General features: G+C 36.9%; 1 protein-coding gene across 3 annotated transcripts in view; it reads right to left on the bottom strand.

Moving 5' to 3' along the window:
* Positions 1-26,382, bottom strand: part of LOC306877133 (E3 ubiquitin-protein ligase ubr3) — an 85,553-nt gene that overhangs the window by 47,036 nt on the left and 12,135 nt on the right. For all 3 annotated transcript variants that reach the window (XR_013784869.1, XM_079428667.1, XM_079428666.1), the window contains exons 9-22: positions 25,979-26,158; positions 25,454-25,587; positions 24,929-25,015; positions 24,779-24,844; positions 24,395-24,484; positions 22,748-22,876; positions 21,728-21,780; positions 21,519-21,652; positions 21,115-21,200; positions 20,436-20,577; positions 19,428-19,524; positions 14,519-14,660; positions 14,262-14,366; positions 10,603-10,797 (exon numbers count right to left, since the gene is read on the bottom strand). Coding sequence is in view for 2 of the 3 variants with exons in the window: in XM_079428667.1 (XP_079284793.1) it covers positions 10,603-10,797; positions 14,262-14,366; positions 14,519-14,660; positions 19,428-19,524; positions 20,436-20,577; positions 21,115-21,200; positions 21,519-21,652; positions 21,728-21,780; positions 22,748-22,876; positions 24,395-24,484; positions 24,779-24,844; positions 24,929-25,015; positions 25,454-25,587; positions 25,979-26,158 (1,640 nt within the window). In the remaining variant the exon portion in view is untranslated. The remainder of the gene's footprint in view (positions 1-10,602; positions 10,798-14,261; positions 14,367-14,518; positions 14,661-19,427; positions 19,525-20,435; positions 20,578-21,114; positions 21,201-21,518; positions 21,653-21,727; positions 21,781-22,747; positions 22,877-24,394; positions 24,485-24,778; positions 24,845-24,928; positions 25,016-25,453; positions 25,588-25,978; positions 26,159-26,382) is intronic.

A 26,382-nucleotide genomic window follows, 5' to 3' on the forward strand; every position in this document is an offset into this window, starting at 1 on the left:
AGGCAAATGACATTTGCTGCCCAACGGGGGAAACAGAAGGACAGGAAATAAGATCACAGAAGGACGTCAAATTCTAAGTGAATTACACAAATGTGACGCTCAAGGTTAGACCTGACATTGGTCATAAAAACAGACCTGCTTTACTCTAGTTTAAATGTATTAATTTCTGACCCACAATTGGCAGAACATATTCTGGAATCAATATAATAAAGGACAATTCCTTTGCACATACGGAGTACTAACCCTTATGGAACATGTCAGTTGTCCAGAGTGCGTTTAATTAACACGCTGATCTCACTGAAGTGGATGAAAATGTAACGATGAGCAGTGAACCCCTGGGCTCAAGACTCATTATAATCACTATACATCACTTGAAAAGCATGCAGTTAAAGAAAACTTCCACTCATCACTCATCTCTAGCTAGAACATTCCATGAACACGTCAAACAAACCAAGCAGGAGAAACCTGGCACAGTTTACAATGCACAGACCAAAAAAAAAAAGCCCACACACAATCACATAAACTAAAAGTACCACAAGGTACATCATGACCAGTGCTCTATTTCCTGTACATTTATTTGTAATTGGGTCAATGCTTGATATTCATTTTGTGCATCTGGACCTGTGTGCAATTTCTTCAGAGAACTGAAGACTTGAATAAACCTCTTTAAAGAAGAACTACGGTGGCCAAAAGAGCTCAATGCGCTGCAAATAGAAAATTTAATAAACCTCTTTAAAGAAGAACTACGGTGGCCAAAAGAGCTCAATGCGCTGCAAATAGAAAAAAAACACCTGCAAATTAAGAAAACAACTTCCTCAATTTTACAAGGCACACGGTGCAAATGCTCACAACACAACCAGACAAAGAAACGCACTGCAAATCAAATTTATTTATTTGCATTTGCAGAGTGTTTCTTTATTTGTTTGTGTTGTTTGCATTTGCACCACATGCTGTCAAACTGATGATGTTTTCTTGATTTGCTGGTGCTTTTCTATATGCATGTGTTTTCCAAAGTTGCAGCGCATTGAGCTCTCTCGACCACCGTAAAGAACACATTTTTAATATTACATAAAATGTATACAAGACAACTGAAAATTAAAATTCTGCTTTGCCACCACAGGAATAAATTACATTTTAAAGTATATTAAAGGTGTCATAGAATGAAAAACTTAATTTATCTTGGCATAGTTGAATAATAACAGCTCTGTACATGGAAATGATATACCGTGAGCCTCAATCACCATTGTTTCCTCCTCATGTAAATCTCGTGAATGCAAAAGACCACTGAAAAATAGGCGAATCAGAATATAACACCGACTGTAATGGGGATCACTAATAGAGTTGCTGAAATCGCGTTTGGTCTCATACTGTATCACGTATCTTGTCAGTGTCTGCACTTGCTTGGCCATTTTCAGTGATAAACAGGAAAGTGGGTTCAGCTGAATTCAAACAGTGATTTATTAGATGGGTATAAAAAAGGTTATTATACCGCGGCAGCAGTCGTGTAAAGCCCTCCTCGTGTGAAGACCAAAGAGTGTAAAGACCATCGACTCTACCGTGCAACTCCACCGGACAGGGACACCGGCAAAGGATACAAGTATCGCTTTTTATTTTTCCTCTTTCCTACAACTGGTTTCACTTCTGTTTCAGTTTTTTATAAGCATTTCTTACTATGTGCATGTAAGCTGTTGTTTTAAGCTTTTTTTTTTTTTTCTCATTTAAATGTTTAGTATTGAAATGTTGATTTATACATTTGTCAATTTTATTTAATTTCTTTATTTTCTTAAAGTATATAGTATATACAGAGTTTTGACTTAGTTTTAGTTACTTTTTCTTATTTGTAAGTCGCTTTGGATAAAAGCGTCTGCTAAATGACTAAAAGTAAAGTAAGTAAAGTAATAGTTAATGCCCCCAACGTTTGCATATACCCTCCCATGTTCTAGGCCAGCCGCCAGCCGAATCATTAGAAGTTCTGCAGGTATTGTGAAGAAACAAGCGCGGACAACAGCGAAAATGGCAGATCATGGAAATAAATGTTATGTTCCAGGCTGTGCAGGGGATGTGATGTGCAGGGAGGGGTTGGTGTCTTTATTCAGAAAGGCACGGAAAACGTTCTAATAAAATAACGCGAGCCACTAAAGGGACATGGTTAGCTGCTTGCTAGCGGTAGCCTGTTACATTACAGTACATAAGATTTCACTTCCCACATAAACAGAGTAACGCCGGTTTCACACTGCAAGCGTAAGCAGGGCGTACGCAGCGCGCAAGCAGGACGGAAGCAGAGCAGAAGCAGCGCGTATCCATTTTGCATTCACACCGGCAGCGTTTGCAGCGCGCACCTGAACCGCGGATTTTGTACAGATTTCTCAATACCGGGTAATAAGTTAGCTTTGTTTTATTTCTATTTAAAATACATTACAGAGGGAAAACGTGTCAAGAAGCTTATTTTTTTAATAAATTACGAAATATAAGTTTGTTTTCAATTTTCTTTTATGCTTTGTTTGCGTGTAGTGAGAGTTGTTGACAGAAGGAAGGCAGTCGCGCTATATATGTTGTTAAGAAGACTACGAAAAAGGATGAGACGCAGACTTTGGGTACACATGCAGTTTACACACAATGTAAGATGAAGGAAGAATAGCCTACCTTCCTCCTCAACTTGAAACATTTAATTGTATACGTATCTCTCATATTTCTTATATATGTATGATTATTGTGTGAAAAGTATCCATTTTTAAATAAATGTTTTTATTTCATCAGTGTTGTTTATTTACTGATTGTAATACTTCAGAAACTGTACTGATTGGATTTGCATGGCTGAGGCCAACACAATGCTTTATCCTGAACATTACATTGTAGTATTGACAGTGCTTTTGAGGTTGTCATTAACCTTGCACAGTAATTGCTTTTACATATTTTATATATGTGTAGAATAATTTAAATGCTAATATTTTGGTATATGAATTATGGTATAAATTACCCATTTCATTACAAAAAAAAACATTACTAAGAAAATCATTTGTAGTTTTTATCTATCTTATAAACAGAACATTTACATACATTACCCATCAAAAACATGTCTGTAATAAGTAACCTTAAACTTTTAGACACATTTTTTAATGATCAATTTAGCTAGAATAAAGTCTAAAATAGACATACAGTAGTCTACAGCGTAGATGTATGTAGCATGTGTGACCTTATTCTGTCTATTGTATTTAGTTAATTAGCTATTAATTTGTTCGTACGTGGGCATGCTAAAAATTGAAAACAAAAAAGGTACTTTCTGCACCGAGTGCTGATGCAACTTCCTCCCATGCTTTTTCCTTCGCCTGCAAGTCTTTATATAGTAAATTATGAGGATCATAAATAACTGTATGCTTCTCAACCTCCACGATTAGACGAGTGTCGTCCATGATTGTCTTCTTTGCATTAGCACTAGTACCGTCATCATGATGTCAACATGACACCTGTTCTTATACGGCAACTTACTATATAGTTATAACACATATAGGCTAATATAATTAATACAATTAACCAGTGACTTAAGCTGAAATAACAGTATAAATTAAACTAATTTTAGTGATTAGAGCAAAAACTTTATTTTATTTAGTTTTTTTGTAATATAGGCCTATAGTATTATTATTATTATTTTTTACTGAAGTTTATACTCTGTTTACAACATAGTAGATGTCATTAATTTACATTCTGGGGAACAATTTCACTTTTTCGTGTGTATTTTGTCCATAATCAATGCTTTGTCACTTTAATTGAGCGTAAGCAGCACAGCAAAAATAGACTCGGCGCCGAAACGATCGCGGCACTGCCGCTCCTGCTCTGCTCCTGCTACGCACTGCCGCGCTGCTCCTGTGTGCTGTGTGAATGCTCTCATCCGTTAACATGGGCGCCGAAAAAAATACGCGCTGCTTACGCCCTGCTTACGCTTGCAGTGTGAAACCGGCGTAAGGAGAGATGACTGAGGATGATGGCGAATGATTTATAGATCCTGAGCACCACTGACAAGCATCTGATCTTGTAAAATGAGTGGCAAGTACTGCCGCTCCATAGTATAAACAGAGTTTGTGCGATCGCAAATCTTGAAAGAGAAAGTGAAACTAAAAAGCGATCGTGCATTCAAAAGCAGTTTCAATGCCCAGCATATTAATAGTGGCTCCCTGATGCCTGCATCTTACTTGCAGTATAATTACCCAACGATATAATTGCGCGGCAAAATATATTGAAATATATATTTTCCCTGTGTTTCCTTCCTGCTGTGTGAGCTACTGAAATGAGCCGCACTGTGAAACAGCCAATCCGAGCAGCGCTCAACATTATTATTCACTACCCTTCCAAATAAGGTAATAACAGACCATTTCATTCTAGGGAGAAATCCTAGGGTTGTAAATGGACATGTAAAACAGATTCTGGAGATTTTTTTGCTGTGTGAGCTACTGAAATGAGCCGCACTGTGAAACAGCCAATCCGAGCAGCGCTCAACATTATTATTCACTACCCTTCCAAATAAGGTAATAACAGACCATTTCATTCTAGGGAGAAATCCTAGGGTTGTAAATGGACATGTAAAACAGATTCTGGAGATTTTTTGCCCTTACCTAAACCACATACCTTCTATGTAGATATCAGAGAACAATTTAAAATATTGTATCAATGCATTCTATGGCACCTTTAAAATAGAAATCGGTTATTTTTAATTGTAATATTTCACATAGGGCTGTGACGATGGATTTTTACCTCTGCGGTGGTAATGGACCAACTACCGGCGGTGACGCGGTTATATACAGTGCCCTCCAAAAGTATTGGAACAGTAAAGACAAAATTGCTCTGTTGGCTGTGGAGTCAAGACATACAAATATGAATAAAAGATGAATTTGCTGACTTTGAAAGAAAAGCAAGCAATTTGGATGCTAAAAGAAAAGAGGAAGTCAGTTAGAGCGCTAGTAAAAACAAAGGGCATGGAGAAATCAAGAGTTTGGGAACCACCAGCAGCCAACAACGACCTGATCGGCTGAGAAAACAACAGTAGTTGATAAGACAAATCATAATCAAATCATAAAAATCATAAAAGCTGTGAAAATTAACCCTAAAAGACTATATATATTAGGGCTGTCAGCGTTAATGCATTAATCGCGATTAGTTAAAAACAATCCATTTGTTTCAAGCATTTATTTCAAGGAGTTCAGTTACCATCGGAGCACGTCAAGTCTAAGTTACCATCTCCAGGCGAAACACCCCGGTGTTTCACCTGACGCATCCCCGCCAAGCAAGCCGCAACCCCGCCAAAGAACTATTCCTGAGTGCGGGCGTCGCAGCAGACCCTTGGATGAAAAGAAGTTAACCACAGCGATCGCCAGATGGGTGGCAACTGATTGCAGACCAGTCAACATTGTTGAAGATTCGGGTCTCAGGGATGTAATCAGGTTGGCAAGTTCTGACCCAGCTTACACGTTACCATCGCGGGGAACAATTGTTGCTCGCATAGAGGAGCTTTATGAAGCTGAGAAACAATCTAAAATAAATCTCCTGCGAAATGCAAATGCTGTGGCATTAACCGGGGATCATTGGACGTCAGTAAGTAACCAGAATTATCTTGGAGTTACTGCACACCACATAGACGCTGACTGGAAGTTGCATTCGTTTGCTTTAGCGGTTAAACACTCAGAAGAACGGCACTTTGCAGAAACATGTGCCGAACAATTTTCTGAAGTTGCAGAGCAGTGGGAAATTGCGGGGAAGGTGACAACAATTGGCACCGACAGTGCCCGTAATATGACAGCAGCAGCAGCAAGACTCCTGCCATACGAGCGCATGCCGTGCGTTGCGCACAGTTTACAGAGATCGATCACAATGTCACTCCGTGACAGTGGTCTTGAGAATGTCTTGGCAAAATGCCGCAAATTGGTTGGACATTTTAAGCATAGTCCAGCAAATGCAGCTGAATTGCGAGCACAACAAGAGGAGATGGGACAGCCACAGGAGCCCCTCGTCCAAGATGTTTCCACCAGGTGGAACTCCACTCTCAGCATGATCACCCGGCTTCTGAGAAACAAGGACGTTGTCAAGGCTACACTTCAACTCCATCAACAAAGAGGCACACCAGCCATGCTGACTAATGCAGAACTGGAGAAGATCGAAAAGCTTGAAACAGTCCTTGAACCATGCAGGTAAATATTTTGAATTTGTTTTGTTGAAACTAAAATGTGACTGATTTATTAGTTTCTCTTTAATCATTTAGTTAGATGCTGCTGCTTTTGTAGCTTTAAACATTGGTTAAATTAATATGAAAAGCACTGTAAGATGAAGAGGAGGAAGACCTACACACATGCTCTAAAAATTGAGTTTTTAGAATTTTATTTCACTGGAGCTTAACTTCATCCTTTTTTTTTTTTTTTTTTATAACTGGTAATTGATTGCACTTTGTTTCTTGGCAGGTATGTGACTGAGCTTTTGGGAGGAGAACAGTACATATCCTGCTCCGTGGTCCTGCCTGCACTGTGTCATTTGTTCCGGTTGATGACTGGTTCTGACGATGATCCAGGTTGTGTGCTCCGGTTTAAAGCGGCCTTCACATCTGACCTATCAAAGCGAAAACAAAGCACCAATCTCCAGTGGTTGAAAGTGGCAACAGCGCTTGACCACAGATTTAAGGATCTTAAATGCCTTCCCAGATCTGAAAGGGAGGAAGTCTGGAAGTTGATTAAAGAGGAGAGTGCCCAGCAACCTGAGCCTCGTAGAGAACCTGAACCAGGTCCACCTAAAAAGAAGATGCACTTTCTGTTAGCTGCTGCATCAGATTCAGATGACGAAGAAGACCCAGCATCTGACACGTCTGTGGATCGGTACAGAGGTGAGCCCAGCATCTCCATCGATGACGGTCCATTGGAATGGTGGTCTGGACACGCAAGGGCCTACCCAACCTTGGCACCTCTAGCACAAAAATATCTGGCTACACCTGCAACAACGGTACCGTGTGAAAGACTGTTCTCTCTCGCTGGTCACATCTTGCAAAAAAAGAGAGCAGCACTGTCCACTGCTAATGTCACCAGACTGGTGTGTGTTAGCAATTGGGTTAAAGAAAAGAAATAGGAGAGACAACTTAGAACTCAGATAGTTCTGAATCTCATGTCCAATCATGCAATATTTTTCATTTCCTCTTACTGTCATTTGGACTTTTTTTTTCATCCATGTGCAGCACAGGTTAATTACAAGGATGACATTCTTCATTTAAGACTAGAAAATGTTACAAATATCCCGCTGTGGCCGTCAATGTTTTAGACTGTTCTGTTTGTCATAAGCGAGTTAGAAATTTCCTACCAGTGTTACATATCACTTGACTGCTGTTATTTCCAGCTAGGAATTGTTTTGCTAATGATGTTATTGTTTATTTTTGAAGTAGCTTAAGAGAGTGGCCTGATAAATGTAATCTCTCAAAGTAAGCACTGCGTTACTTTATTCCTCCTAATATTTGGAAGTTGGTCTACATTGCACTTTTTTTTTTTCATAAAAAAAGGTCAAAAAGGAAATTTTATGTGTTCTTTTGATTCCCATTGAAAACTCTGGTAAGATATGCGGGCTTAGAACTGCCTTGATATGCAAAATAACAGAATTTTACATGTGCAATCCAAACCGCGATTAATCGCAGTTAACTATGAAGCTTCTGCGATTAAAAAAATTAATCGTTTGACAGCCCTAATAAATCAGTGAAAACGCAGCTTGCAAAACTCTAGCCTATCAAAGAAATAATACAGTTAAATAAGAAAGTAGCCTAAATAATTCATAACTTCAATCACATGCTGGAAAATCTGCGTTGGCCTGATAACAATTAGAACGCAAACACTACTTAAGCCTACCTTGGCTTTTATATAATGTTAGATTTAAAATTCTTTGACAGAAAAACAAACATGTTGATATTGTCCAGTTTAAGGGAGGACCGCATTGGTGTTACAATGTTTCCAGCCGCACTGAACACGCATTCAGATGGTGTGCTTGTGGCCGTGGCCAGGTATCTTGCGTCATTATTCCACCACCAAGCAAGCGTGCCTTCGCTGGCCTCCTCTCGCAAATAACAACTGCAAACGGCTGTTGAGATATGAAGTGCTACCACATTTAACACTTAACGCGCCACACCGCAACAGCTAAAGTCTGTCTACACTGGACGCGACAAAGCGACCATTAAAAATTATTTGAACTTTGTGTCAGCACATCATAAATAAAACGAGGCATCAGTTTACTGTCGGGGATTTGTTGTGCCGTGCCGCATCCAGTGTAGACAGCATCACTGATTATAATGTATTGTGTTCTACTGTATTTGGTCATGCCGCACAACGCTCGCGTCTGGTGTAGACACGGTGTAAAGGAAATGGCATGCATGGCGTTTGAGGTAATTTGTGAATTTACAGTCTAAAAACTATTTACAGCTCAATGGTATATGCTATAAATACCGAATTATATTGCAACTGTTACTATTATTGCACTTTTATACAAAACTTTGTATTGTATGCATGTTATAGAGCAGGGGTTCTCAAAGTCTACATTCAAAGGTCCAAATCTGAATTTTCATCAGTGTCAAAGGTCCGGAACAATTGGTTATTACAAAACGTGTTTTTAATAAACATACATAACATATAACAAATAAACACTCATTTAAAAAAAAAAGGTTCCCTTTGCATTCAAAATACTTTAATAACAAGTGCAAAAGTGGCAAAACAATTAATTTAAGTGTCAGCAGTAGAAGTCGACCTATAATGTTTTTTCTCTGGCCAATGCCGATATTTAGAAATCAGGGCAGCCTATGGCCGATATATGATGCTGATTTTTTGGGCCGATTTTCTCTTTTTTTCCCTTTATAATCAAAAAAGAGTTTGCGTAAATGGTTATTGCGGGGCACAAGATAGTAATAGTAGTAGTAGTAGCCTAATTCATAGTAATAATACATGGCTCAAAACTTAAGCACCTTCTCAAAACAGTTCTGAAGCATGCTTTTTTGTTTATGTTTGCTGACAGACACCAGTGTTTCCCGCAGACTAGCAAATGCAAGTTGATTCTCTGCCAGCAGGAGGCGCTGTTGGAGCGTGATATATAGCTGTTTCCCCGGTAACGACTGTAATCAAATAAGCGCTACTTTATCAGCCATTACAGGAAAGACCAAATGAAAATTGACAAAGCTTTTCTGAAGAAAACGGACGGTTCTTTTAAAAGATACATTCATATACAAACACCCGCGCAGCATTTTATTTTTGAAACGCGCAGTGCTCAGTTTATTCAACGAAGTATAAGCCTTTTGGAAAATCTATTTGTAGCGGTCAGTTTTGATATTGTGACAAGCCGCCACAAATAAATGTATACACTGGGCACTGCTATAAGACAAATTGCCATAATATAAGTGATAGCAAAACAAAACAAAAAAATTTAAATATTAGCGGTGAAATGTCGCCCGATTACGTCAAACGTCATACGCTCACTGGATGTCATGATGACAACAAATGTCATGAAGGAAAAGTTTCAATATCTCGCCTGCAATTTCGGACCTTCTCCAAAAGACATACAAAAATAAGAATAATAAACAAATGATTTACAAGTTTAACGTGCGTTTATCAAAGTAGGAAATGTAATTAGTGTTCTTGAAATATGAAATAGAAGCGGGTCCGGATTAAATTCCCTCCGGGTCCGGATCCGGACCGGAGTCCGGACTTTGAGAAGCACTGTTATAGAGTGTGTGATGTCACAAGCATTACCGCCGGCAGTCACACCAACAGTCACAGCCCTAAATTCCGTATTTTTTTATCAAATAAATGCAGCCTTGATGAGCATAAGAGACTTCTTTAAGAAAAAAAAAAAAAAAAAAGATATTACTGATGTCAAACTTTTGAACTGTAGGGTTCCTAGTTACTTGGCAAAACTTCTTTCTTTTTTCAAAAGTAGTGAAGCGGTCATGTTTCAAAATATTAATATTTTAAGCATTTGATCCTCACAACAACTGTAATATCCATTATTAAAAAGTAATTATTTGTAATCAAATGAAAAATGAGTTTTTAATTGTTTAACATCATCCATCAGATGTTCACGGTCATGCATTAAAATTATTGTTACTTGTTTACATCACTTGACATTTTTAATTAATATAAAGTTTTTTTTGCAAGCACTAAAAATACATTACATTTCTAAAAATCTTTGCACATCAATTTTAAGCAATATATTTTCTTCCCCATTTTCATAATCTCAGACAAGCTTATTTGTCACAGACCCACTTACTTGTGTCAGTATAATTATTGGAAATATTAATGACAAGAAAGGAGCAACTGGTCTATGAATATTTCAAAAGCATGTCTACAAAACAAAACGAGTGTACTCTTCCTAATTCAAACCATTCCAAACTTGGTTATCCAAAAAACTGAACTCTAGAAATCATTTCACACCACTTTAAAATCATTCCCAAATCCTTCTACCTCTCTCCAATTTCCTGTCAGCCTTCTGGAACTCTGAAGGAAATGAGAGTGATGTCATAAACACAACAGCATACACAGATCGGTGACCCTGTCTACAAACCCTTAGAGTCAGATGACCCTGCACACCTGACAGTGTCTGGCTCACCTGTCCGAAGGTGCTGCTCTCAGAGCTGGTGCTGGGTGGAGTTTCTCGTTCTCTCTCCCTTTCTCTCTTCCTCTCCACCTCAGGTGCCGTCTCTGGCACTCTAACCCGCACAAAGTTGATGACGTGATGGAGGTTAGACAGCAGACTGGTGCCCGGGAACCAGCTGTCATGGCAGTGCTCCTCAATACAGGGCTCCTACGACAGAGTGAAGAAGAACCATCTCAGCAAGATGGACAAAACAACAACAGCCTGGAATCCTAAAGCTTGTGCTTTCAGCTGCCACAAATAAACTATTCAGAAGCTGTTCTGTTCAGGACGAACACTGATTTAATTAGTTAAGCGCTAATAGAATAATTATAGTGTGCTGGATGGTGGTCGAGTTGAGTGTGTTAGGACACTACTTTGTTTCCAGGGAAACTGAAACCCATGGCAAACAGTTAGGAACTTAAAGCTGCGTAATTTGGGGGGAAAAAATCCAAAAGCAATTTTTCTGATAAAAACCACTATAATGAAAAAAAAAAGGAATTCCAGGTTTGCTGTACTTGTTTGTAGGGCTGTATAATTTAGTCAACCGTTTGTAATAGAGGTCGACCGATTGATCGGTTCTGCCGATTAATCGGCGCCAATAGTAGACTACTGGAAAAGTAAAAATTGCTAATTGGCAAAAATCCATGTCAGTGTGCGACTGCAATATTTTGTTATTTTGATTAGATAATAATCAGGTGTTCAATCACATTTCAAAATGTACTAATACATTTTTAAATTGTAAAATTTAGACAACATTAGTTAATGAACTAACTTCAATGATCAATATAAAAGGTAATATATATACAGTAATGGCCAAAAATATCGGCACCCTTGGTTAATATGATCAAAGGCGGCTGTGAAAATTAATCTGCATTGTAAACCCTTTTGATCTTTTATTAAAAAAAAAAAAAAAATATCACAAAAATCTAACCTTTCATTGGATAAGAATTTAAAATGGGGGGAAATATCATTATGAAATAAATGTTTTTCTCTAATACACATTGGCCACAATTAACGGCACCCCTTTTATTCAATACATTTTGAAACCTCCATTTGCCAGTTGAACAGCTCTAAATTTTCTCCTATAATGCCTGATGAGGTTAGAGAACACCTGACAGAGACCATTCCTTCATCCTGAATAACCCTTTAGATTCCCAGCTCCATGCTTCTTCGCTTCAGTTCACCCCCCTCATTTTCTACAGGGTTCAGGTCAGAGGACTGGAATGGTTTTGTGCTCAGTGACCCATTTGTGTGTTGTTTTTGAGGTTTGTGTTTGGATTATTGTACGGTTGGAAGATCCAAACATGGCCCATTATAAGATTTCTAACAGAGTCAGACACTTATTGATTTTTTATCTGTTGGTATTTGATAGAATCCATGATGCCATGTGTCTAAACAAGATGCCCAGGACCTCCAGCAGAAATATAGGCCCACATCATCAAAAATACAGCAGTATATTTCATTGTACACATGGGGTACTTTTTATCCCTGTGTTCACTAAACCCATCTTGATTGTTTGCTGCTAAAAAGCAAATTTTTGTAGTTTCATCTGACCATAGAAGCCAGTCCTATTTGAAGTTCCAGTCGTGTCTGATAACTGAATATGCTGGAGTTTGTTTTTGGATAAGCTAGGAGAACTTTTCTTGAAACCCTCCCAAACAACATGTGGTGATATAGGTGCTGTTTGAATTTTTTTTTTAAAGGTTTTCTGACCCCGAGATTCAACTATTTTATGCAATTCTCCAGCTGTGGTCCTTGGAGAGTCTTTAGCCACTCAAAACTCTTCTCCTCACCGTGCATTAGGACGATATAGACACACGTCCTCTTTCAGGCAGTTTCGTAACATTTTCTGTCGATTGGAAATTCTTAATTATTGCCCTGATGGGTGGAAATGGGAATTTTCCCTGCTCTACCACTTCACAAATTTGTGAAGCTCAATTATCTTTTGCTGCACATCAGAAATATATTCTTTGGTTTTTCTCATTGTGATGGATGATTAAGGGAATTTGGGCTTTGTTTTCCCTCCTATTTATATTTCTGTAAAACAGCCATGGCTGGATAATGTCACGTTCATAATCACCCTGGAGTGCTCAAAATTGTGAATATGAATGGGATCCAATGAAAGGTTAGCTTGTCAATTTTTTAAGTAAAAGATCAAAAGGATTAACAATGCAGATTAATTTTCACAGCCTTCTTTGATCATATTTACCAAGGGTGCCGATATTTTTGGCCATGACTGTATATATATTAGGGCTGGGCGGTATATAAAATTTGTACGATATACCGATATATTCTTTATAAGCGATGCTATATAAGGCAATACCATTTATATTGATATACAGATTAAAACGTGCGCATCTGAAAATATAGCAGAGGACACAGACTGAACTGCTGCGGAGAAAGTGCATAATACAATTTGTTCTAAACATGTGACAAACTTTATATGAAGGGCTTTAAAAAACTAGTAAGATATAGAAGCCTATAGTTTAGTTTCAGTTTAAGACGGCTCTGACAGAAAGGCTGCGTGTGAGGCTGATAGAGATGCTACTCGCGCTGTTTAATGTGTTTGAGATGTGCTGTTTTCCTTAATGCATAACTTACATTTCACATGCATATTCTCCATCTGTAAATGTTAGAAAGCCATGGAAATATTTCCATTTTGTTGTCAGTGCATGAGCCTTCTGCTTTGAGATTCTCCTCTAAACTTCACAGACTTCATTTAGAACGAGCGCTGCCGTGTGCATGCGCACCAAACAGACGCACAATGTAATAGGAGCGCAATAATTCTGACTAAAATATAAATGATGCTTAAATATTTGTAGTTAATAAACAATAAATGTGACGTATGTAGAATTTTAAACCTACAAGTAAGTGTATTTGTATGATAGCACTAACTGTAAAGTGACTAATGGGGCATTCAAAACAGCCTTTTTACTCAATAAGTCTGTGCTTTTTAATTTTCATTTTTAGTTTAGTAAATATACAGTAACTTCTGCTTTAAAAGCATTACTTTTGTTTTTAGATTGCAACAATGTTAGAATGTAATGTGATTTTAACCCTTTTTAAAACATATAATATATGCCTATGGTCACAATCACTTTATTTGTTTTTGTTTAATCCAAATACAGAAGCGTATAAATACCAAGATATATACCGTATACCACAAATCAGCCAAAAAAGTATTTTTTATTTTTTTTTAAGTAAGGTTCAGTACTGTTTTTAAATACTATAGCACTATTGTAGTTTTCATTCAGTATCTATCTTAAAAACTATTGGTTGATTAATCAGTATAACTACTTGACTTTGCTCATATGTTGCGTTTTGAATTTAAAATATATTTACATTGTGCAATTTGTGAATTAATGCCAGTAGCCTAAATGTATTTGTAATTATTGCCATAATATCTATATCACGCAAATTATTTGAAAGTGAGGCCTGTAAACCCCACAGCATGGCATATGCTTTGCTAAGTATGTGTTCTTTGCATGTTCAGGAACCTGAGTTTGCGGTGCCCTTTGCGCTCCAGCACCTTCCGATTTACAAATTAAGTACTGGCAACATGCATCTGTGTGTGGCCGTGCTATATGATTCTGAGACTAGACCTCTCTTATGTAGAAAAAAAAAAAGCTAACCTCTTCCACTTTGTCATCCTGGACCTGATTATCAAGTCCAAGTTCTATCAGGTACAGCACCATACACAACACATGTTCAGACATGTTCTGATGATCCATCCAGATCTACACAAAAATAAACAAAAACAGTTAACAGAGGTGAAAAGACAATGGGAAAACTATTTATTTACTTCTACTAGATGACCAGACATCTACATATAAAATAAAAAAATAAAAAAATTAGCCCCCCACAAGTTTTATTCCATGATAAATTTTACCTTGTAAAGCAGTGTAAAGATGACGATATGTAGGGTTTTGCAGTGCAGAAGGCGCACCAGTCCTTTATAGCAGGGGTGCAGAGGGGTCCTCTCCTTATAGGGCGGCCAGGGGTTCCCAGTATGAATGCTGGACTGTTTCAAACTACAAAGAACAAGAGTACTTGTAAGACAATCATTATACAATGCAAATGGCTTTAGCATAGTTTCCATACCAATATAACAAAAATAAAAAATAAATCAAATTCTAAATATAAAACAAATAATTTTGGGTATTTTTAAGTGTAATCCTGAAACGCAACATTAAACAGCATTTGAAATGTATGCTAAAATAATATTTCGCACCAAAATAACAATTCTATCATCCTTTATTCACTTTGATTTTTTTTTTCAATGCAATGCAAAAGGAGATATTTTAGAGATTGTCCTAGATGCTCTTTTCAATGTGATGTAAATGAATAGGGCTGTCAGTCTCCAAAACGCCAGCACCATAAAGGAATTATAAACCTTGTCCACAACCTGTCTTCTGAAGTCATACAATAGCTTGTGTGAGGGAAAGACCCAGATGTAAGGCCTTACTCACTGAACATCTTCAACTCCTGAGTAGATGTCACATTTTGAGACATCAACAGTAACATCAACTTTTACATTGACGTTAACCTTAACTTAAAAACTACTGTGGAGGTAGACATCAAGCAAATTCGCATTTGTCAACTTAAAATTAAACAAAACAGAGTCTGCATTCACTTTCCATTAAATGGAAAAGGTTGGCTAGTAAATTCCCAACATGTTTTGGATCCATATTGTGTTTAAGGATATAAAGTACAGTATGACACACTTTGTAAGTGTATGATTCCAGTGATTCACAAAATTAGAGACTAAGAATTGTTATATTAATCAAAGTACAGACATGCATAAACCACGTTACAATTCACAGCTGATAGTATGGAGGTAAAGCCACAAAATACATGAATGCAGTTGATAAAATGCAAACATACACAACAACTGCAAACAAAAGTGTGCTTAAGAAATAGCTTTATCAGCCTTGAACACAGCTGCCCTGCGTTAAAGACATCACTGACTCCATTAGCATTGAAAGGAACGTGGAATATAAAATATTTAGTCCTCTTGACAGGTAATCCATCATCCAGCGGCCGTACACAAGCACAACCAAAACATATTCACAAACTGACATGGCCAATGTCACATACAGTGTGTCCGCTGAAAACCACTTACAGTACATGACATCTCGCTCTCTAACACTAACGGATTTCATGTTGATCTTGCAGCTATTGCAAAACTATCATTTAACCAGGCCACTGAATTTACAGGAGACCAGAATACACTTTCAAAATCAATGACAAAGAAAAATAACTTCTATTTTAGCTGTCATTACGAAGGCCATGCATGCTATTGGTGAATATTAACACCAGGGCTTGACATAAACACATGAATTTTATATAGCCTACAGTAACAGTGCTCGACATTAATGCTTGTGTGGGACAAATAGATTTTTTGAAGGGGCAAATGAAAGCGAATTTTACTTGCCCAACCGGACAACTAATCTGATTAAAATGAAAATTTTGGGAAGAATGACTCCGATTTTATTATATTTGGTGTAAACCATAATTGATAATGGTTAATCAACAGTAACAAGGTCACGCCAGTTGAGGCTCACGCAGTCTGTCTGTGTGTGAAACAATCTTGAGGAGAAATCAAAACAAATGAACGTAACTGCACACAGAAGAAACGTACTACTGTAAAAATTTGACTTAGTTACTTATATATTTATAACAAATAGCCTAGTTAAGCAACATATGACCAAGAGACTGAAGATTTCCCTAAAAACCACGATGGCAAATTTGACAGATTTTTTTACAAGAGTTCAAAAAAGTAGTTAATATACTTTTTAGTACAATAGTCAATGTTGACCGTTTTTGCTCGATCTGGTTAACGAAAATGGTTCAAAAAGATCACAGCAAAACAGTCGCGCATCTCTGAGCAACACAGTGATGTTTTGTTACTGGATGATTTAACGTTTTTGAATGAATCATTTGATTCATTGATTCAGTGGTCCTTCATAAAGCCATTTGTTTCATTCTTGAATGAATCAGCTGTCTGAACTAATCTTTTGAACGAATGCCTCAAAGACTAGCTCATTAAGACAGTCACTTGCTGCCACCTACTGGCGGTTTACTTTCATATTTTAAAAGTAGCTTATTTTCGCATTTGTTCCCAACATTCCATATTTGTATATTTAAATAATAATAATAATCATCAATAACAATTCTCATTTTTTTTTATTTAATATATATATATATATAAAAAATACATTTCAGCTTCATTAAACTGTGTGTAAATGCATCTAAATGCCACTTCAGCTGCTTCTGTTTCTTTTAATTTAATTGGTAGCAGCCCTATATTGTCGTTATGTTTATTGACCCTTAAAATCCCCTTTAAATGAGCAAAAAAATGACCTGGAAATCAATTTCAATAAATTTGAGTATGTAGTAATTTTAGTCATAAAACGTTATTTCCCAACAACAAAACTGTGGCCAGTGAAAATGCTGAGTGGGCTAGTAATTTTGGAAAACCACTAGCCTCAGTGGCTGGTGAGCAAAAACAATGTCAAGCCCTGGTTTGTTAACACCCATGTTTCATGTTGGATAACATTGAAATTAGGGCTGCCCCCAAATAGTCGACTAAACGTTAGTCGATATGAAGAGGGCTTGGTCGAATACATTTTCATTAGTCGGTTAGTCGCAAAAAAAAAAATCACGTGAAATTACGCATTCAGGGGCTGCGCAGTTGGTGTATGACATCAAAGCAACGAGAGAACAACGCGATCTCGTGCCTCGCGGTATACCAAAGCGCACTTGTGGGAGAGGTGTCTGGCTGATGCTAATAATTATGTCAGGAAAAAAGTCCAAAGTGTGGGATAATTTTGAAAAGTCGAAGGACGACCCTAAAAAGGCTTAATTTCCTTTTTGTAGTGTTTCTGTTTGCTATCCGTTAGGCTATAAAAAAAAAACAAAAAAAAAAAACAGGTATTTTTATAACGGGTAGGCTATACAAATAAATAAATACATATTTGTATTTATTCGTTTTTATATAATGCAGAAGTTGTTTTTTATTCTGTTAGAAAAATTAGTCTGATGTTTGCAATTTGTTGTTTCAGGTCAAGACTCATCCGTCGTCTTAATGACAGTTTGCGGCTTTGCTCTGATATTTTTGATTTGTATTAGTGTTCTTTAAATTATTTGTTCCACATTTTGTCTTAAATATAGTTGTTCTAAACAATTTAATCAAATACTTAGGCTGTTAATTTGTTTGCCTTCTTTTTTATTCTAAGTTTTGGCGTTGTGCGATGTGCCATGTGCATTTATTAAATTGTTCGTTTTTGTTAATTTTCCTTTTGAACAATATAAAAATTATATAAATTTTCCACTGTATTTTTATACCAAACAGCGTTTTTGCTACAGTATTTATTTGTTTTTGTTTTTTGCCTTGTTTTGTACTAGGCCTAAGTTACTAATAAGTTTATTTGATTTATTTTAAAGAACGAATTTTAGTTTATTTTATTCAAAACTTTTTTTTTTTTTTTTTTTTACATGTAACTGTTACAGTTTGTATTTTTGATAATACATTATTAAAATGCACAGGCAGTCTGATTGCTGTTTTTATGTTATAATTAGCCTATAACATTCCGGCCACTGATTTTTGTGTCCGTAAGCGCTGTATACTTTAAACCCTTTACTATTCTGTTTTAAGCGCTTAATTTTCATTTTGAACGCGCTAATATCATGCTTTAGCATTTTCTGTCATATGGAAGTGTTAAACTTCAACTTGGACGGTACCTTTCCTTGTATATACGCAAGTTATTATATTAATATCATAAATGAACGATTATTCGACTAATCGCTAAAATGTAGGAGTGTTAGTCGACTAGGAATATCTTTAGTCGGGGGCAGCCCTAATTGAAATCTGAACACTGAAATCATCATCACCACTTTTTTTTCCACTCAGAAAAATTTACATATGTATATTCCAGAAGTAAAATTAATTTCAATTACAGTTTTATCTTGATAAAAAAAAAAAAAAAAAAAAAAAAAGCAAGCTTGTAGCAAAATGGCTAAATAAGTAAAATATAACAAACTAAAATAAACAGCTAAATATCAAGTAAAATAAATAAATATTGGAAGAGGAACATTCAATGGAATAAAATAAACTCTTGTTTTGGAATCACTTTTTATTACTGCCATACATATGGAAAATCCTCATGTGGCTGAAATGAACAGGAAATGAGGTAATGTTTGTAAAGGCTGTGGTTGGAGAGGGAATCTGTATTTGAGGTGTGATGTATTGATTCTCCATGACATGACTCTAATTGGGAAAACCCATTTCAGGTGTAAGTCCCTCCACAAACACCTTCCGCAGAACAAGAAAAGTAGTAACCCTGAAGATAATTCCCTCTATCAAAGAGCGACCCTCAAACTCAAGGTCATCAGCACATAATCGAGCAAGTTAACGGCTCCATAGGCGAGTTTGGTTTCAGGATGATCAATGAGCACATCTCAGAGAGGCTCCACCTCAGACTCAATGTTTTACAGCAGTTGTTTAACAGCATTACTATATTAAACAATTTAGAGTCTCATTTCCTCCTTTGCGATTGCCAACTATACTCCATTTATGCCTTATCTAGTAACAGGAAAATCGCTGCCCTAATATTTACAAAAATTCAAAAAATTCACAGAATATACGAGTTGTTGTATAAACTGTGCCGGATTTGCTTGCTTTTATAAACTATACCTTAAGGAATCTGGATTTGCGCAAAATGAAGTGAGACAGACGGTGCATAGTGTTTAAATAAAGTGAATGTTAAAATGAGGTCTGGAGGATTTCAGAGACTCACAATGCTGCGTATCGATCCATGGCCGACTGCACGTCTCTGCGGTACACTGTGCGTAGAATCACCATTATAGGGTCAAACTCTTTCTCCCAGACTTCCGCTGGAAAACACACACACACACAGAATAAACGCAGGGTGTTTGTTATGAAAAAAAAGAGAATAGTTTTGAAACCTCTGAACTATAGTCTGCCACCATGTGGCGAGAGCTGAGCAATAAGCTTAATGACCACAATATAGTAATTTAGTAAAAAAAAAAATAACAAAAACAAAAAATGTTTCAGAAAATGAGCAGAACACCATTATAAACTCATCATTTAAACACTGTATAAATCGTGATAAAAAAATTTTTAATGAACGGATCAACCATGAAATATCCTGATATTTAGTTGGCGTGCTACCTAAACTCGTGTCATTAGTCACAGTGACCAAACTATGAAATACATGTCAATAAATACAATTTGTTTGTCTAATCAGCATAAAAAAACGATTTCTGATCGATCATGTGACATTGAAAACTAGAGTAAATGCAGCAACAAAAAAAATAATAATCTTTGACACTGCAGGAATTAATTACATTTTAAAATATATATATTTTTTAATATAGAATAATATATTAAAATGTTAATTAAAATTGTAATAATATTTCACAATATTACCGTTTTATTTACTGAATTTCGATCAAATAAATGCAGCCTTGGTGAGCTTAAAAGACTTTTAGAATTATTGCTTTTTTTTAAATCTTATTAAAATGAATAAAAATTCATTAGAGCTGAATTTTAAATGTACAGAAATCTGTTTGGTCATGTTCTGTAACAGAAACAAAAGACAACTACTGCTGGAGAGCAGATGCTTCTGTCCTAATGCAGAGAAATGTGTCGAACACCACAATCATAGAGTCACATTGCCATCTGCAGGTAATGAGAGGTACACACAACATTTCAAAACAGTGAATTTACAGAAAAAAAGAATAGCCCATCATAGTCTATATGGCGAAACAATAAGGTGCGTCACCTTTAGGCGTGTACATGCCCTGCTGCATGGATCCTCCAGGCTCAAACACTGGGGCTTTAAAATCAGCTACAGCAGACAGCATCTCCTCAAAACTACAGCTGCCCGGCACCACACCGCTCTTAGGGTTCGGATTCTCCGGGATCTACAGCTACAGTCAAGGACAATCATCGAACTCCAACTAATGTGATCAAAATATTTGATTTAAGTCCACAAAGAGATCTGTAATGTGATTAATATAAAACAATTTAACATTAGCTATACAGTAAGGCCTGTGTGGCTGTGAAAATATTTGTAATTTAGTTTTTCTACTTTCTCTGGCAATAAGAAACCACTTTTTTTTAATGAAACCACTTTCACATGTGAAATCAGCAACAGCACATCTTTCAGATGTTTGTACATACATGCTGTAATAACAGCTTCTTTATACTATGATTTGTGTGCTCAATTTTGATAAAGTGTCTCTTTTTGAACTGGGGTTCTTTCTGGAATGGGTCATAGTATTTTTCACAATTTAATTTATTTAGCTAAAAAAAGAGAGGGGGGGAAGATAATGTGAATCTCATGATACAAAACCAAGTCCAATTTGACAAGATGTACTAACGCTTGCAAAAACACAATCAAAGCAGAGTACTTACTGAACTTCCTGTGAGTACATCATGTTTTCATGGTGAAAGGATACAAGATCTAGCAGGGAACTGTGGGTACGATCATTCATACACAACTGCGACACCATCTCCGCTCTCAAAATCTCATCATCAGACATTCCTGCAATGACACACAAAGAGAGAAAGACATGAGTTAAGTCAGCTAGCTTTCGAAAGGGTCTCAATTCACACAGAACGTTTATAGAACATGCTTCCAAAATGCAGGTGTGAGTCCCATTAATTTTAATAGCTCATATTTATAACCAGCTATAAGTGAATAGAATTGTATTCTGCTCTCTAAAAGAGTCATATTCTAAAGCTGTAAAAAGTCTTAGATTCACTGATCAGAAGTAGCATATTTTATTAATAAATCTTCTGTATGATGTCATATTATTGAGCTTCATTTTGTCAGCATTATTGAGATGGAAAAGACATGCACCTAAGTGTATTCTGAGACTGCACAGAATGACCAGGAAGGTCAGCGCCCCCTCCAGCATGGGTCTCTCCTGCTCCGAGTCCAGCACTGCATTCTGATGCTGAGATGCCATCGTCAACAAATCCACCACCTTGAACCTGACGTAAACACATAGCTTTTAGGAGCCATCACGGAGTGTGAAAACACAATCCAAGACAGAAACGTTGTCGCACCTCTCAAACACTGAGGAAATGAAGTAATCTGGATCCAGTCTAGATGCGCACACCTGAAGACCAAAAATAGACTGAAATAAGTCAATCAAAATACTATTTAAAAAAGGAAGCCTAATGACTAAGCTTAAAGGGATAGTTCATCCAAAAATGAAAATTCTCCTCATGTTGTTTCAAACCTGTAAAACCTTCGTTCATCTTTGGAACACAAATTAAGATCTGTTTGATGAAATCCAAGAGCTCTCTGAGCCTCCATAGACAACAAGTGAACTGAAATGTTCCCAGGCTCAGAAACATTGACATCGTTAAAATGGTCCATGTGACAATCAATGGTTCACCTGTCATTTTTTTTGTGCGTAAAGAAAACAAAAATATGCGTCATGGTACTCTCAATGGCAGCGGATGGTGACGCAGAGAAGAAGAATTGTTAAATAAATCTTTATTTTCTTTGCACACAAAAAGTACTCTTGTAGCTTCGTAAAATCACTGATGTCACATGGACCATTTTGTCAATGTTCTTGGTACCTTTCTGTACCTTGATTGGGTTGTACACTTGCTGTCTATGGAGGGTCAGAAAGCTCTTGGATTTCATAAAAAATATCTTAATTTGTGTTCCGAAGACACAGGTCTTACAGGTTTGGAACAACTGGAAAATTAACCAAAACAGGTTTAAAGGAAAAAGAAGGAATATTCCTCACATTATTAAGCCTTGAAAATGAAAATTTTTTTAGACCACATGATTGTGTTTATCATAATGTAAATATCTCAGTTTTGATGCTGCAAGTGACAATTCTATAAAACCAAACAAAATCAAAAAAGGCAGAATGGCTAAGACAAATGAACAATGTGGTAAAAATAATAAATAATTAGGGCTGCCAATTGATTACATCAAAATAATTGCATGATGTGCCAAATAATCAAAATAAAATCAGATGTGGCAAAGAATTCTGGACCTGGATGAACATCTATTTCAGTACTGAAGTGTTGGGTGAACGAGCAAGAGTGAGAGTGTCAACATGTTACCTGCAGGAGGTAGATGTCTGGGTCAATCATGGAGTTACAGAAGTGAGACTGGACATAAGTCATGGCCTGACCTTTAATCTGAAGCCCATTTCTCACCCACATATTACTATGGATCTCAGATAGGCTAGCCTGCACAAAAACAAACACACACACACACACAGACAGATCAACACATGGGTCCCGTCTGCTTATCACACACTGTGGCATTAGCTTCATAACTGTCACATGACATCAAGTCACATGCCAGAAGTGAAACATGAGACATCAATGAAGATTTATGACAAATGGCTGCAACATTACACAACACTGCCCTCTGCTGCAGCAGCATTAATACACTGACTGGCAAAACAAAGCCTTGTGTATGGCTGTAACATTTTAGGACCTAGATCCAAATCAAAAGCATTCTATTACAGCATAAATGGCATCAAAGGGCAGAACTCATTTACAACTCTGGGGAGTCCTAATTTATAGGATTTTCTTTCTTCCATTAAACATATCTTTTTGCGTTTTACGCGTTCTGCAGAATGTTCAGGTTACTTCCATACAACACAAGTGCATGTGCTTTACACAGTCACGTTCCAAAAACAACAAAATAGGTGACCCTGGACCATAAAAAAAACAGTCTTAAGTAACTCGGGGATATTTGTAGCAATAGCCAAAAATACATCGTATGGGTCAAAATTATTGATTTTTCTTTTATGCCAAAAATCCTTAGGATATTAAGTCAAGATCATATTCCATGAAGATATCTTGTAAATTGACTACCGTAAACATATCAAAATTTTTTATTAGGAATATGCATTGCTAAGAACTTCACTTGGACAACATAAGGGTGATTTTCTCAATATTTTAAAGCTTATTTATTCAGCTTTCAGATAGTGTATAAATCTCAATTTCAAGACACTGACCCTTTTGACTGGTTTTGTGGTCCAGGGTCACATACAACACCATAACATTATCATAAAATTATTTCATACAACCTGTGTGTGTTCAATTCAAAATTCATTTTTTAATTCATAAATTCACTGCTCTGTCACAAGAAACAATTGTGCTTAGTGTCAGGGACACCACAAGTGAACTAACTGTCCAACGGCATTTTTTAAAATCTGGAATAGCATTTGACAAACAGAAAAATTACGGTTGGCAAATATCCTGTTTTATTTAACAACTTTTTAAATCAAATTAAATAGTTTTAAATGTCTATTTATTTTTAAATGTAGAAATTTCATTCAACTGCAGTTTTTAATTATCTATGAATTTGTCTACTTAAAAGTGAATTAGTCATTTCCATTTTTGTGTGAGAATTAATAAATTGATAACTTGTTTCTTCATTTCATTTTAGTTGTCACTCTTAGTCATCCATATTGTGGAAGACTTTCAGTGATTTTGATCTGTCCCACACACAAAGCTATCATATGACCTTGAAATTTAGCATGCAAGTTATATCTGCTCCTTTTATGAGATACGACAGCACTGGTAACTGACAACCATAAGAATTTGTCTGGTCTTCGACAGGAGGGTGAATAAACGCTGACAAAATGTACATTTTCGGTGAGCTACTGAGTAATTACACACAGACAGATGCTCGTTTTCAGCTGATTTATTCTTCTCTTATCAATCTCTTTATTCACCTTCATTGTGTATTACCTGTATCTGAAGAGGGTGAACCATGATCTTCATAAGCATCTCCTGATCAGGAAGCAAACTGTCTAAATCCAGACCTTGACACTTCACTCCCTGCAAAACAACGAAAAACAGATCAGTTTATAATCATGCTCAAAAAAAAGGCTTCAAACAGACCAACTGCTGGACACCATTTAAAATCTGATTCTAGAGCAGCTACTCGCTGAGTGTTAAGGATCAATACATCATTGATTAACTGTCACTGATTTTTTTAATGAATCTTGCACAGTTTTACAAGTGACTGTCTTTGAATGAGATGTTGAACTACTCCCGATATGTTCAAAAACACTGATCGATTCAGTAACACCAGTACTGCAGGTTCTGCATGTGTGAGACTGTCAAGCTCACCTTGCTGAGGAACATGGCATAGTATCTATGGAGAGGTAAATGAAAGGTCAGCTGGTTGAGGGCAGGCTGTGACAGAGAGAGGGGGGGGGGGTTACTCACCAATTCCATGTTTATCAAGACAATCTTACAGTGTTAACACCAAGACTGTACCTCATCTACAAACCCAATGGCATCAAACCACATCTGAAGAGTTTCCAGACAGTACCGCACCACTGTCTTGGTGTACTCTTGAGTTTCCTGACAATACACAACATGTTTAGTTCATACACAGGCCTCTTTAAAACCTCTAATAAGGGGCTGTTCACACAGAATGCAATTTTGAATTCCACTGCACTGCTTTTCCATTGTATTGTCAAGTAAAAATGCACTAGACGGACATGTTTGATCACTGAACAAGTGCTTCATGTCTTTTGCAGCACCTTGAGCGTGAGTGCTCTCCCACATTCTACTGCTTGCATTTTTTAAATGCAAAAATGTGTTGTGTGAATGGCCCTTAAAAGCAACCAAGATACATGATTCTATTGTACTACAACAATAATTCTAGAATACATAAACCTGCAAAAATACATGATTAAATGCTAAACAGATAGAACTCTGTGTAGCATCTAAATGAGAGCATTTTAAAAATAAAAAGATGCTGGAGTGTGATGCATGTAGAGATGACTGTAGCCTCACTTTGACTTTGCAGTGTGTCAGGAGACCCCACATGGGTTGAGCACAGGCCTCCAGCTCAGCTGCAAACGCTGCATAATACGTCTGAGACTCAAACTCCACGTGCTCATTCAGCTCTCTCTTATTCAGATTCATCCCTAACACAGCAATAGGCACAAAGAGGAAATCCATAACATCAGAGTGAATTATTGACTCACTGAGATCAAGTTTCCGCTGTAACATAACCTACATTGCACAGAGAGTTCTTTAATTTTAATCAACAAGCCTTAATGACCTTTCTAAAATGAACAGCCCTGAATGCTTTTTACTATGTAGTTAGCATTTAAAAAAGACATTCCAGGCCAAGCCATATTCTAAGTGCAGTCACAATGTTGATTTTACAACAAAGCACAGCCTCTCATAACTCATTGCTTAATTAAGCAAACACCAATTCCTTTGCATTTTGCTATTCATAGGACTGAAGGGAAAAAGCACTATAGAAATTTCAAATAAAAACCCTGAGTGCAGGATTTTCTCTCAGTTATTGACCTTGGAAGAAGGAGACGAAACTCATCCATAGCAGCAACAGAGAATGATCCTCCAGGAAGCGCTTGGCCACACTTTGGTGCGAGAGGATATTAATAAAATCACTAACTAAAGGCCAGTAGGTGTTATTCTTCAGAAGAGCTTCACCACAGTTCACCACCACGTGACGATTGTTCTCCTCATCTGTAACAGATTGAAGGCATTAAGACATTTTGTAGCCAGCAATCGGTGTATAGTATACACACTGCAGCACTGTAGAAAGCCATTTCGAACACAGCATACTAGGGATGCTCCGATCAGGAATTTTGCAACCAATACAGAGTACCGATTTCTTGTCATGGTGATCGGCCGATATACCGATTCTGATGCTTCAAGCTTTGTGTAATAATGTTATATAAATAGTCACA

The sequence above is a fragment of the Barbus barbus genome, assembly GCF_936440315.1.
Source record: "Barbus barbus genome assembly, chromosome: 11".
NCBI lineage: Eukaryota > Metazoa > Chordata > Actinopteri > Cypriniformes > Cyprinidae > Barbus > Barbus barbus.